This window comes from Panulirus ornatus, chromosome 33, assembly GCF_036320965.1.
Source record: "Panulirus ornatus isolate Po-2019 chromosome 33, ASM3632096v1, whole genome shotgun sequence".
Classification (NCBI taxonomy): Eukaryota; Metazoa; Arthropoda; class Malacostraca; order Decapoda; family Palinuridae; genus Panulirus; species Panulirus ornatus.
Window position 1 is genome coordinate 24,419,354 of NC_092256.1, and position 14,414 is coordinate 24,433,767.

The 14,414-nt window shown below is 35.7% G+C and overlaps 1 protein-coding gene across 10 annotated transcripts in view; it reads left to right on the plus strand.

Moving 5' to 3' along the window:
- LOC139759640 (chloride channel protein 2-like) overlaps nt 1–14,414 on the plus strand; it is a 235,064-nt gene that overhangs the window by 193,321 nt on the left and 27,329 nt on the right. For all 10 annotated transcript variants that reach the window (XM_071682021.1, XM_071682022.1, XM_071682023.1 and 7 more), the window contains 6 exons: nt 3,248–3,462; nt 4,935–5,142; nt 5,701–5,826; nt 6,610–6,694; nt 7,500–7,601; nt 14,026–14,128. In XM_071682021.1, the coding sequence (XP_071538122.1) occupies nt 3,248–3,462; nt 4,935–5,142; nt 5,701–5,826; nt 6,610–6,694; nt 7,500–7,601; nt 14,026–14,128 (839 nt within the window). The remainder of the gene's footprint in view (nt 1–3,247; nt 3,463–4,934; nt 5,143–5,700; nt 5,827–6,609; nt 6,695–7,499; nt 7,602–14,025; nt 14,129–14,414) is intronic.

Below are 14,414 nucleotides of genomic sequence, written 5' to 3' on the forward strand. Positions count from 1 at the left end.
TGATATAGCAGAGCGAGGTGTGGTAGAGAGGAGCGAGGGTGCGCTGAAATTTTTTGGACAATTTTTTTTCTTGTGTTCACGACAGATTTTTAGGATCAAACTCACAGTTTACTGCAAGAAATTTCCCAGATTTACCATATAGATTGACCAGAGACCAAAATTTATTGTGTAAGTTATTGGCACAGAAAACTTTGTAATGATATTCTGAAGTATGATGTATAACACTCATATATGTGCTTATGTGAATACTGAATAATGTACAAGTTCTTTGGATATGACTAGAAATATTTGACTAAATGGAGGTTTCTGCAACACATGACACATGTAAAATGTACTAGACTCTTTATGATGGATAGAACTTGGTGGTTAGTGCTGGAGCCTTGGACATAACTTTATTCTGTTTTTAAAGTAAGCATTCTAAGCTGACTTGGCACCGTACAAACAGATACTTGATTGTGACATGTCACATACTCCTCTTGAATGATTGAAGAGTAATGAGTGCTCATTCTATTAAATGCTTTAGAGGTATTGAGAAATACTTTCATGAAATTACAAAACTATATAAGGAGTTACTGTATAATACTGAAAAGTTGGTATGGGCAAGAAAATGCATATTTTAGGAAAGCCACCCTTGTATACAGATTGAAAATCAGTGGTTCTTATTTCATGAGAAGAAGCCAATAAGTTTATTTATTAATGTGTTAAATTCAGTTGCTTTGTGGCTTAAAGAAGACAATAATGATATCTTCCATTTCATTTGGAGGGACTAGGTTAGAGGAATTTATTGTGGGTGGTGAAGACCAGAAATGTGTAGCTTGAATGTGCTATACCTTGCATTGTCAGAAAAAATCAAAGAAATATTGGTGACTTACAATGCTTCATTATTTATTAATTTGTTATTATACCTGATTGCTGTTTCCCTCATCAGTGAGGTAGTACCAGGAAGCAGACAATGAATGGCCCATTCACTCATATGCACATATATATACGTAAATGCCCATACACACACACACACATGCATATCCATATACATATCAACATATACACACACACATATATATATATATATATATATATATATATATATATATATATATATATATATATATATATATATATATATATATATATATATATTATTTCGGAAAGCAAAAATGGCTATGTTTGAAGGAATAGTGGTTCCAACAATGTTGTATGGTTGCGAGGCGTGGGCTATGGATAGAGTTGTGCGCAGGAGGATGGATGTGCTGGAAATGAGATGTTTGAGGACAATGTGTGGTGTGAGGTGGTTTGATCGAGTAAGTAACGTAAGGGTAAGAGAGATGTGTGGAAATAAAAAGAGCATGGTTGAGAGAGCAGAAGAGGGTGTTTTGAAATGGTTTGGGCACATGGAGAGAATGAGTGAGGAAAGATTGACCAAGAGGATATATGTGTCGGAGGTGGAAGGAACGAGGAGAAGAGGGAGACCAAATTGGAGGTGGAAAGATGGAGTGAAAAAGATTTTGTGTGATTGGGGCCTGAACATGCAGGAGGGTGAAAGGAGGGCAAGAAATAGAGTGAATTGGAGCGATGTGGTATACCGGGGTTGACGTGCTGTCAGTGGATTGAATCAGGGCATGTGAAGCGTCTGGGGTAAACCATGGAGAGCTGTGTAGGTATGTATATTTGCGTGTGTGGACGTATGTATATACATGTGTATGGGGGTGAGTTGGGCCATTTCTTTCGTCTGTTTCCTTGCGTTACCTCGCAAACGCGGGAGACAGCGACAAAGCAAAAAAAAATATATATATATATATATATATATATATATATATATATATATATATATATATATATATATATATTTTTTTTTTTCATACTATTCGCCATTTCCCGCATTAGCGAGGTCGCGTTGAGAACAGAGGACTGGGCCTTTGAGGGAATATCCTCACCTGGCCCCCTTCTCTGTTCCCTCTTTTGGAAAATTAAAAAAAAATGCGAGAGGGGAGGATTTCCAGCTACCCGCTCCCTCCCCTTTTAGTCGCCTTCTATGACATGCAGGGAATACGTGGGAAGTATTCTTTCTCCCCTATCCCCAGGAATAAATATATATATATATATATCCCCTGGGGATAGGGGAGAAAGAATACTTCCCACGTATTCCCTGCGTGTCGTAGAAGGCGACTAAAAGGGAAGGGAGCGGGGGGCTGGAAATCCTCCCCTCTCATTTTTTTTAATTTTCCAAAAGAAGGAACAGAGAAGGGGGCCAGGTGAGGATATTCCCTCAAAGGCCCGGTCCTCTATTCTTAACGCTACCTCGCTGAAGCGGGAAATGGCGAATAGTATAGAAAAAAAAAAAATATATATATATATATATATATATATATATATATATATATATATATATATATATATATATATGGTTTACCCCAGATGTTTCACATGCCCTGGTTCAGTCCATTGACAGTACATCAACCCTGGTTTACTACATCGTTCTAATTCACTCTATTTCTTGTACACCTGTCACCTTCTGTATGTTCAGGCCCCGATTGCTCAGAATCTTTTTCATTCCATCCTTCCACCTCCAGTTTGGTCTCCTGCTTCTCCTTGTTCCATCCACCTCTGACACACATATATCCTCTTTGTCAACCTATCCTCACTCATTCTCTCCATATGTCCAAACCACTTCAACAAACCCTTTTCTGCTCTCTCAACCACACTTTTTATTACCACACATCTCTTACCCTTTCATTACTTACTCGATCAAATCTCCTTACACCAAATATTGTCCTCAAACATTTCATATCCAATACATCCACCCCCCTCCGTACAACCTTATCTATTGCCCATGCCATGCTTCATTTTTTTTTTTCAAACTATTCGCCATTTCCCGCATTAGCAAGGTAGCATTAAGAACAGAGGACTGGGCCTCTGAGGGAATATCCTCACCTGGCCCCCTTCTCTGTTCCTTCTTTTGGAAAATTAAAAAAAACAAAAAAACAAGAGGGGAGGATTTCCAGCCCCCCGCTCCCTCCCCTTTTAGTCGCCTTCTACGACACGCAGGGAATACGTGGGAAGTTTTCTTTCTCCCCTATCCCCAGCCATGCTTCATATTATCTATAATATTTATTATACTGTAAAGGATTTTGCATGAAAGTTTTAAATGCCAGTGGAATTAGTCACACTAGTTCATAACAAAAGAAAGTTTAACATATGGAAGAATTGAATTTATATAAGTTAATGTCTTGATTTCTTGTATCCTTTTTAGGTCGAATGTACCTTCAAGAGTACCTGGGCCAATTTCACTGGGGATTGCAGCTGTTTTCATGGGTTGTCATTCCCACACTCTTAGTGATATTTTCTGCTGCATTCTGCCAGTGGATGGCACCCTCTGCTGCTGGCTCAGGCATCCCAGAAATGAAAACTATCCTCAGGGGTGTAGTGCTTAAAGAATATCTTACTTGGAAAACTCTACTAGCTAAGGTAGTGCATCATAAAGAATAAATTAATGATCTGCCAAAAAATGTTACATAGGTTGTGCCCCTGTTGGTTAATGAATTCACTGGTGTTCATTTCTCATGCTAGATTTGACTGATGTTGTGCTGATAGATTTATGTACTTATTTTGGGAATAGTATTTAGTATGTAGATGAAGTAAATTGCTATACGGTATATTGTCTTTCATGCACATCAGGATTTTCTGAAGAGAATCTCACCTTCAGTAGTTGATTTTTTTAAATGACTAATATTTTGTGGAATTTTTTAAGAATTGTTCTTATGTGCAAATATGAAACATTGGTAACTTATTGCAAAGTATTTAATAATTATATTTGCATTTGTGAGTATAAGGTATATAAGTTTTTACTGTATCAGACATTGGTAGAAGAGTTTTGAAGTAGTTAATAATCATATGTGCCTTCAGCTGTATTTGTGCAGGATTTTTTTTTCACTGATATCTTTATGAAAATTTGAGAATTTAGGGGACACTTCCCATTTCCAGTTTGCACAGTTAACAGAGAATTGGAGATATTGGATCTACAATGCAAATTATAAATGTTTTCTCTGTATAACTCATACATGAATTGCATGATGTGTGTGTGAATATGGAGATTAGATTAAGATTGTAATTAGATGTTTTCATTAATTTTCATTCTTAACCCTTAATGGACTGAGCCTGGAAATTTAAAGAGGTCCCAAGGATGAGGATTTAACAAAAAGAAATAAAAGATATTCTAGCCTGAAAAGGAAGTATCTGGTAAATTATCTATACATGTTGCTGTGTAGGGATTTAAATTTAGGGTGTTACATGAGCTCGACTGAGCAAGTTTGGACTTTTGCTAATTCATACAACGTTGTTTCCTCTACACCCCCACCAATAGATTGCTGAACACAAAGAACTTCTCTTAGTGCCAAATCATTATCTTCATAATATGTATCTGAAAGACTATTGATAATTAGCCACTAATTAATGTGAGGTGTGTGGCAGGACCACATCTCCCCTCATGTTATATGAGTTACTGAGAGACAAGAATTCATTTTCAATTCATGTCGTAAGTTGCTTTTGACATTAGGCATCTCTTTATGATGATAAAGCATGTTTTTCCTTTTAGATGATGGTGGAAAATGGCTACTGACAAATAGAGATAGGGTCCCCACAGGGAACAACATTTTGCTTATATGGGTAACCATGGATAGGTTTTTCCTGGTGCTAATTACAATTGCTTGTGACATAAGGTATCTCTATATACCAATAAAGTGCACCTTTGAATTTGAATGAGGGCAGGAGTAGGCAATCGTACATGTATGGCTAGGTACCATAAATGTATAGGATCCTTTAGGGGTTAATGATTTACATTAAGGGATAGTGTATGATGAAATTGAATGGAAGTGTATCACAGATTATCTCACAGAATTAATGTGGACATAGCATACATTATAGTAATCATTCATTTGCAGATGGTAGGTTTGGCAGCAGTTTTAGGCTCTGGTTTGCCCCTTGGTAAAGAAGGACCAGTGATGCATATGGCAAGTATTGTTGCTACAATGCTTACTAAGATGCTTCGCTACATTAAGGGAAGTGTAGAAAATGATGCAAGGTCTACAGATCTTCTTGCTGCTGCTAGCACTATGGGTGTTGCTGTTTCATATGCAGCTCCCATTGGAGGTTTGTAAATTCCTCTAAAGTGTATTGTAGTGTCCCATATTAATGACAGGAGCTATTATGAACTTAGTTACCATAATGAATATTTAGTCCTTTATATTTGTATGACATTTTCAGGAAGGGATATTTTCTTCCAGCATATGTAATCCTTTTAGAACTCTGAAGTCATTGGATGAAAGACTGCAAGTAGCAAACACAAAACACTGTAATTATTGATTCTGTTTGGACCACTGATGTTAAAGTTGAATTTTCTCTTTTCTGTAGTATGATAATTGTTCCATAGGATACTAAAAATTCAGTGCTTAAGATGTGATAAATTGGTATAATCATATGATTTCAGTCATAGAGGCTCTAGAAGAAAATTAAGCATTAATTTGAAAAGCAAAACAGTTTATCATAAACCTGGTTGTAAGTTTTATTTTTTCATTCTTTTGGACAGATTGCAACACTCGTCTTTATTTATTTATTTATTTATTTGAAAAGAGAATCATAATTGATACAATATAATTACTATTAATCTATGCAAAATACTATTTGTCACTGAATGAATTTCCTTTCCAGGTGTCCTCTTCAGCATAGAAGTAACAACTGTGTACTTTGCAGTACGCAATTATTGGCGTGGCTTCTTTGCAGCTGTAGTTGGAGCCATGTTTTACAGATTGATGTCTGTCTGGTTCGTGGGCTCTCGTAAGTATAGACAGGCATATTCTTTTTTATATATGTCGTTAATGGTGTTCATTATAAAAGTGAAAGAACTGATGCATGAAATTATTGTGAAAATTTTCATTTTTCACATTAAAACTGTGAGAGATGAATCCTAACGAAGATTTATTAACTAATTCATATCAGTAATGCAGTTCTTGAACACATATGAAATGTCTGAATCTCACCAGGTTTGATACTGTGTAGATAGTGAGCTTGCCTTGTTATTGAATTCCCTTGGTGTATTATAGTTGTATATGATATCAGTACTTAGTATTTAGATATATGTATAGATGAAATAATTCTGCATGCTGTTTTGTCTTTACCTTATTCCCATACAATCAAATGACAAATTTAGTATCAGTGTGTCAGTATGCTAATGTAGAGCCTGAAATACTTCCCTCCCTATCCCTGTGGTTAGCAAGTTTTTACTTTGTTAATCAGGGTTTGAAGAAATATCTTTTTTTCTTATTTTATTCAAGTCCTGTTAGAACCATATTGAATGTGCTAAGTGCACTCCATGGACAGGGACAATCAGGGCTTGACTATAGTGTCGTGTTGTATATGTATGTGCATAATTATGGGTAAACCCAAGGTATAGTTTATTTAGATATTGAGCTTGTAGTTCTGAGTAACTTAACAGAGTACCTGTATCATGATTTTATTGTAAATGGTTCTAACTATACCTGAAGGCAACCCGTAGTTATGGTATTTTTTTTTTAGTTCTCGATAACCTGTAGTCTTGTATGTTGGCTATGCACTTGACAGAGACCATCTACCCGCTGTATAAAGTGGAACATAACTACGCCTACCCGTATGATGTCATTGAACTGCTGCCATTCCTCTGTATTGGGTATGTATTTCTAGAAGACACAACAATTCAAACTCTGCTTTTTAAAAGTTGTTGATATGAGATGTATATGTTTAGCTTTTTTATGATTAATTATTTCTATTTCATACTTTGAACAAAAGAAGCCTTGATATATAGCTTAGTTACTGTTTAGACTCAGATTTCATGTGTTATAGTAGATGCAAATGTTTAGGTAATATATGTACATCTTCACTGCACATAAATGTAAAAATATTAGATTCTGAATTATCAACATTTAGCATCTTAAGATGCATGTCTGCCATACTGTTTTTTGCCATTAAAGTATATAGGGGTATCTAATATAAGGCATCAGTTCCTGATTTAAAAGAAAGATATTGTCAGCAAGTTTAAATGGTTTGGCTTTGTAAAGTAAGAGAAAAAAATGATTGTTGCATTTAATTTTTTTCATGAATTTGCTTTTTTTTTTTTGGATTGGCTTATGACTGCTTATACAGTACTCTCAAAAGTAAAAGATTATTTGAGACCAATTGATTTGTATTTTGGTGTTTTAGTTACTTCTTTTGAGTTTAGCATTATTTTTTATTCATCACTGGTTTTAGATGATATCCCATACTTACCCGATTAGTATATTTGTGCATTAAAGAATGTATTGCTAAGATAGTTTGAAATTTCATTGAAAGCATTTCCTCCTAACCTGAAATGAAATTTTTTTCAATATTTTTACCTTTTAGCTTTGTGGCATATAGAGCAAGTTTCCCAGAAAATTTGATTATGCTTGCTTGATTGGTTTAGGTTTTTGTATTGATCTTCCCTCACATTTTTTCAGCATTTTCTGTGGTTTTGCTGGCTCAATGTTTGTCTATCTCCATCGAAGATATGTCATGTTCATGCGCCACAACAAGACTTTAAAGAATTTTCTCCAAAAGAAGTAAGTTCTGTTTGCTCAAATTCTTTACCAGTTTGGGTCAGTCATTGACAATGATAGGCCATGTTAAAGTGAACTGAAATTGTTATTGTTTAAAAGGCAGGTTCTGTCATGTGTATAAGATATTACCACTGAGTGCTTGTATGTTTATGTGATTATTGCTATTACTGTTTGTAATAGTATTTTATGTGTTATTGGGAATGTTTAAACTCATGTTACCCCATCTATATCTTCAATTTATACCATGTCTTAGCCTTATCCATAGTTACATATACATTCTCCAACTATTTTTAGCCCAAAGGGAAGGATGAGGTGCTTGGTATCTGAGACTTGAACTCAGGTCCATTCATTTGGTGGGTTTACAACACTTAACCATTACACCATACATGTTTGGAAGAAAAACAAAATGCAAACTGTCAGTTAGTTAATTACTTTTTTTGCATAAGTTGGGGGGTACTTACCTAATATAAGTACCTGCAAGTACCTGCAATGAAGTTTTGCTGAGGTAAGTCTAGTACATAGTGCTCACCTCGTATCATGCCTGATTAATAACACTGTTTTTCTCTGCTGTCGTGTACATTGAGTATTGTCACTTCTAGGTTCATCTGGAATGGTAGGAAGGTTATGCTTAATAAACACCCATCTTTTTTCTGTCATACAGTTTTTTGTGACTGTTTCACATTCTCTGCATTTACAGGCTCTCCACCCAGCATGTTCCATTTGCCCATTGCTCAGTTGCCGTGCAAAAATGTTTTGACATCTTACATATCTCTTGACTCTTGCTTAGTGACTAGTTTCTTAAGTTTCTTACTATGTCCTGTAGTTGATTGACTTCTATGAATTTCAGAGAACTGCTCGAAATCAATGTTGTTGCATCCATTTCTTCCTAAAAGGTTTCATCTGGTGAGTATGATAGTGAAAGACCCTCGCAATTGGGTGGAGTAATTCTGCCCATTTTTCCCTTAACCAGAGGGTTAACCCTCCTGTTTCAGGAACAGGCATTATGCTGCTGGTCAATTCTTTAGCTTACCAACACTACCTCTGTGTTTGTATCCCCTGGTCCACCATCTTCGCTACCCCAGAGGTGCCAAAGAATGCTGGACACTCCTCTTTCCCCAGTATCTGCTTACATGTGATGCAGTTCTGTGTGTGCCTCATAGATTACCATTTTTCCATCTTTATAACTTCAGATGCCTCATCACTAAGGATAAACTCCAGTAAACCACAAGACTCTAATTTGAACACTCAGTATTCCTGATGCTGTTTCAGAACCCCTGAACCTGTGAAGAGATGGACTTCTTGGAAGGCCCAGTAGTACAGAAGGCTAGGCCAGACTGAAACTGAACATACATTTATTATCCAAACTTACTTGTATGAAAGCTTCTCGGTGAAACCCTAGCTCATGTTGCACCTGGAGATTAGATACTCCTCACACATCTCAGAATGTTATTAGACCTTTTAGTTTCTGGAATGGCCACTGTAATACTGAAAATGTAAGGGCCTTTAGAATATGTTTAACTCTTGAGACGAGAAAGGAGTTCTAGGATGAAAGACATCAGCTTATTTAACCTTTTGGTAAGAGAGCTGCAGTAATATTTCATTTACAATTCAGGCAAGGTTTCAGCATATTAAAATGAACATCTTTTCAAGTTTGTACCTATGATTAACTAAAGCATGATACTTTGAATGAAATGATTTACAATTGAACTGCGTGAGTCATTGTTTACAAGTGCTGCATGCTCTCTAACTTATGCTGCACCACTCTCAAGTGTATGAGATACTTCATGAGTATTTTCAGGCATACTTAAAGAGTTGCATTGTATTTTTGTAAGTGTTTTTTCAAACAGATATGAATACCAGTGGTTTTCGTTAGTGATATTATTATTTCGTAAGAGTAACACAGCAGTCAGAATCATAATGTAAATGTAACGTAAGGATGCAGATCTATCACAGGCATCCTTGACATCTCATATACTGGTCTGTGTATAGAAGAAGTTTTGGCATGTAGTGTTCGGAAACAATGCATGGGATGCCATTACAAGTGTTAATGGTCATATATTTTACCTCAGTGTAAAGGTAGCTATTTCAAGAATTTGTTCTTATATGAGGTCATATGCTCCCAGTTAAAGGTTCTCATACGAGCTCAACTGCCTTCTAAGGTTTAAAAGACGAACTGGAACCAGTCTCTGATTCCTTTACTTTTTATTTCTCGATCTTTGTCTCAAAGTGCAGAAAGGATAAAGATTGAACTTCGACCCTTAAAGATGTTAACAAACAAAGATCCCTGCCAAGCGATGAACACCTACAGACGAAAGTCTTTCCATTGAGAATTCTTGCTGCAGGGCTACATTCTGAATAGGGATAGAGAGGGGAACATGTATGGGTGCTAAGTGCTTCCACTGGACAATCACTCACATGTACCCTGTAGTCATGACAGGAGATGGAAGTGCAAAGTTTGTGTTGATGTTGCCACATCGCCCAGTTTCTGTTGATACATATATATATACATTATCTTTAGAAATGATACTGATAAAGTTACTAATAAAGGATATATATAAATCAGTTTGTTTACAAAGGAATAAAACCAAAAGAAAAATCATTCCATCACTATTTATGGTAGAAAAAATAAATGTTAAGACTTGAAAGAAACACTGTTCACTCTGATCTGTGATAGTCCCTCCATGGGCATTATAAAGCTAAGTTTGCATTTATGCTCTTTATCGCTCATTTTGTAAGGATGAAAACATCATCCGTAAAGCTACAATAACCTGAAGGAAAAACTGCTCGAATGTTAAAGGGTTAAGGAGATTTGTATATATCAATCTTCAGCCTCCTGTTTCTTTCTCAAAACATGTCATGGAAGCACCCTGAAAAAAATTCCAAGTTTCACTAGGAAGAGTCCTTCCACCTTGGCAAGACCTTCATGGGTAGTTGGTGGAGTCAATATCAGCAGAGGATGTAAAGCCCAAGCTCCTAAATATCATTCTGAATTTAAAGGAGACCTCTTCACTGCCAATTGGCTTTCTTCAAAGGGTCAAAATACTTCCTTTGTGATCAGGGCAGACCAAGTGATTGCTGGCATTATGGCCATAGGACTTGTCCTGGTCATGGGCTAAAACCACTCCCCTGTCTTACTGTGGTTCAGTACTCCACCACTTACTAGCTGTGCAAAGGAAATGACATTTTTGGAGTATTAAAATCAGCCTCAGGTCTGGTAAGTGCAGACATACTCTTTCTTGGAGCAATGACAGATTCTCCAAAGAAATGAATGATACATGAATTATCGTTATCATCAATTGCAGTTCACAGAAAATATCTTAAAAAAGAAAACAAAGATCAACAGGAAGAAGAAGTTCTTCTTCTAAGAGCATGGACAATCAACATAGATGTACAGGATACGTACTGATGTGTTCAAGGAGTATCCAGATTCTGGGAGTATCTCAGCTTCTAAGTAGATTGCTAGAAATGGCAGTGCATGGTGATGGTTTCAGTTTCTGCATTGGCTGAGCAGTCTTGACCAGGATAGTGAAGATTGAACACCATTTTCTTCATCATAGTTTTATCTGTTGGAGAATACTTATAGTTCAAGTCATATCATTATCAACTCCCAATCCTGGGCATTATTACCGGCCTCTGAAAGTTATGCCATATATCCTCTTGAAAGTTTAAGTGACTAATTCTCCCCATGTAGTATATCCCTTTTGCTTCAGGTAAAGTTTCTTTTACTTGTTGCTAGAACTTCTTTCCTAATTGTACAAGTATTCTCAAGTAGGGTGACTTGATTGATGTGTTCTGCACGTTGATTTATTTTCATACTTGTTTGCCATTCCCACATTAGCAAGGTAGTGCCAGCGACAGGCAAAGAACAGATTCATTCATTCACATACTTTCTCTAGCTATTATAAGATGTACATATTTTAGTGAGATACTCTATCCATGTACTTTTAGTAATTTGATAGTGACCAATGAGTAGTTTGCCTTCTTTACATCTCCATCACTTGGATAACACAATGCCCATTGTGATATTCTGACAAATTTTAGTTTCTCAGATTCTGTTCTTGACAAAGTTGTTCAGCTCTGCAAAGTTTTCTCACCCAAATATCTTAGCATTTGGTACCAGTATTATTTGCTTCTTAACTAATAGTAGTTAAGTGGCTATCAGTGTAATTCCTTTAGCCTCTGTAGCTTTTCTTTTCTTTCTGCCTTATCAACACATGGGCAACTGGCTTTTAGCCCACACATATACAGTCTCTCCTCATGCATAATATTTGACAACATGTAATTTTGTATTTTCCTGTGGTGAGCACTATGCCCTAGCTCTACCTTTTTTGCAAAATTTCATCATAATACTGTATAAGCACTACTCAGACTTGAGTTTTGCCTGGTCTCTTTTTCCATGTGGGGCACCATAGGTAATGTTTTCTTTTTTCAGATTCTCTTTCATATTTTTTTTTTTTTTTGTTTATCTTAGGTTTAGTGTTGATGATATGTCCTCCCCACTGACATTAATGTGTTTAGGGATGTTTTGGTTTAAGAAGTTTTGTTGATTCCATTTTAAGAGCTTGAGCCTCAGTATCTCATATTTCCCTTGGTTACCCAGTTATCCTTTGTTAATTCCCATGTACTACACAGTCGTATAAAGCCCCCATTATAAGGACTTTTTCATTCCCAAGTATTATTTTTTCATTGCTACTGCTTATATTCTCCTAATTGTAATTCTATTATATTTATTGAATATTCACTGCAGACTATCATACCTTTGCAGAGGTTTACTTGGTTTCTGTACAGTTTGGCAGGCTTTATCATACAGTAAATTTTCCTCTTTATCTGAAGAGAATGTCATCTCTGAAAGATTATATCTTACTAGGAGAAGCCCCTTCCTCCTCTTCTCTTTCCTTCCATGCGACAGTTCTTTTGGAGATAGTAGATATTAATCTACTTCCCAGACTAGTTTTATCTCAGCATCTAATAACAGATTGACTGTAAACTCAGATTATGAACTTTTTACTTGTTCATTATTCATACATAAGTGTGTTTAGAACATCAGTTACCCTCCCACTCAACAATCTGGTCTTTTGATGCAGTGGATATCTTTTCTAGCACCTCAAAGTTCTTTTGATTTTTGCCATATAGATTTTTTCTTCATTCTTTTGTCACTCCATTACTATTTTTTTTTCTGCTTTAATACGACTGGTGTTTTTGTCTTGTCCTTCACATATCATCATATTCTTGCCTGCTGAGACTGTCAATAGAATATTGTCACATTCTTCATACCTGCTGAATCTCTGATACTATACCTTCTGTGTCTGTTATTATTAGTTATTCGTTTATACCATTTCTTGTCTGTTATCCTCTCCTCCTATAACTGAGTGTGGTTCTCTTCCAGTTCTGGTATCATTTGACTTCTTAAAGCTTATTTTCATCCATCATGGAGCTTTTGACCATGATAGCCCCTCTTTGTTTCATATATTCATTTCTGATGTTATTTTCTTTGCTTGCTCTCTAGCCTTTTCATCATCTGCTTTAAGCTTTTTGATAACCTTCTCCTTAAGTTCATTTACATCTTGAACAGTCTACTCACTTTACAGGTTTTGAGTGTGTAATTACCTATTTGAACAGTATGAGGGAGTCATACTTTCAAGGGATCCTGTCTCGTTATCTTTTTCAGTCATATAACTTGTACTTTACTCCCTGCATTTGCATTATCGTAATTTAGCTTATTCCATCTTTATTCTCTTTTGTATGCTAACAGTTCATGTTGACTTTGCCTTTTTTTTATATATGGCCACCTGTCTTCCCATACTGCTGGTACCCACCTTGTACCTCCTTGTCACTGTATATCCAATTTAGGAAAACTTGGTATAAGTCAGTTTCCTTAAGTTTGATTTTAACAATGCTTGATGATATCTTGCCTGATTCACTTAGGGCAGTCTTAGAATTCAGGGTATGTATCATTCCCAATTTAACCAACTGCATTTATGAATAGTGTCTTTGCTTATTTCCTTCTATTTGATAATTTACTTTATCTTTTCTCATAGTTACAAGTCCTACCATCTCTTTCCTTGTTTTTCCTCTAACCAAATATCATGACAAGTCAGTTTTCCATTTATTCCTGTTCAACTGTTTTGATGATTTGTTGTCTATATCCATTTGAATGTGACTTTACAGGAAAATATACAAGACTAAGAGAGAAAGAAATAAGATAAGAAGTGTTTGCATGTTGCAGGGTTCACATATATATGTAGGCATGGTACAAACATGCAAACAGAATTATTAGAAGATGGAGGGGATTATTAAAGTATAATATGATGATTGCCTTTTAAAACTTACCTTGGAAGTCCTTATGTTAATGCCTAGGAAAAGCTATTCTATTCAGTAAATAAATTCAGTATACATTCTATATCCTATTTTTGATTTTTTTTTGCAGGCGTCTGCTGTATCCAACGTTTGTTTCAATTGCAATTTCCATTATGACTTTTCCACTCTGTCTGGGTCAGTTCATGGCAGCTACCTTACCTTCAAGTAAACAGGTGTGTGCTACACAAGTTTTTCTGTTTATGACATGTTGATATTATAGATTAAAAAGGAACTGGAAATATAAATTCATGAGACCTTTTTGATAAAGTATAGACAGTACTCTATAAAAGAAAACTTTTATACCTTCTCTGGCCATTAGAAACTAGGGTAAATGTGTAAAGCTTTAGAAGTGAAATTTATTATTTTTCTTCAATGAAATATTTCCTTTTTTATATCTTCATAACATATTTTTACTCAGAGTATGACTACAAATGCTTTGGTCAAGTGATTAAAGATTTA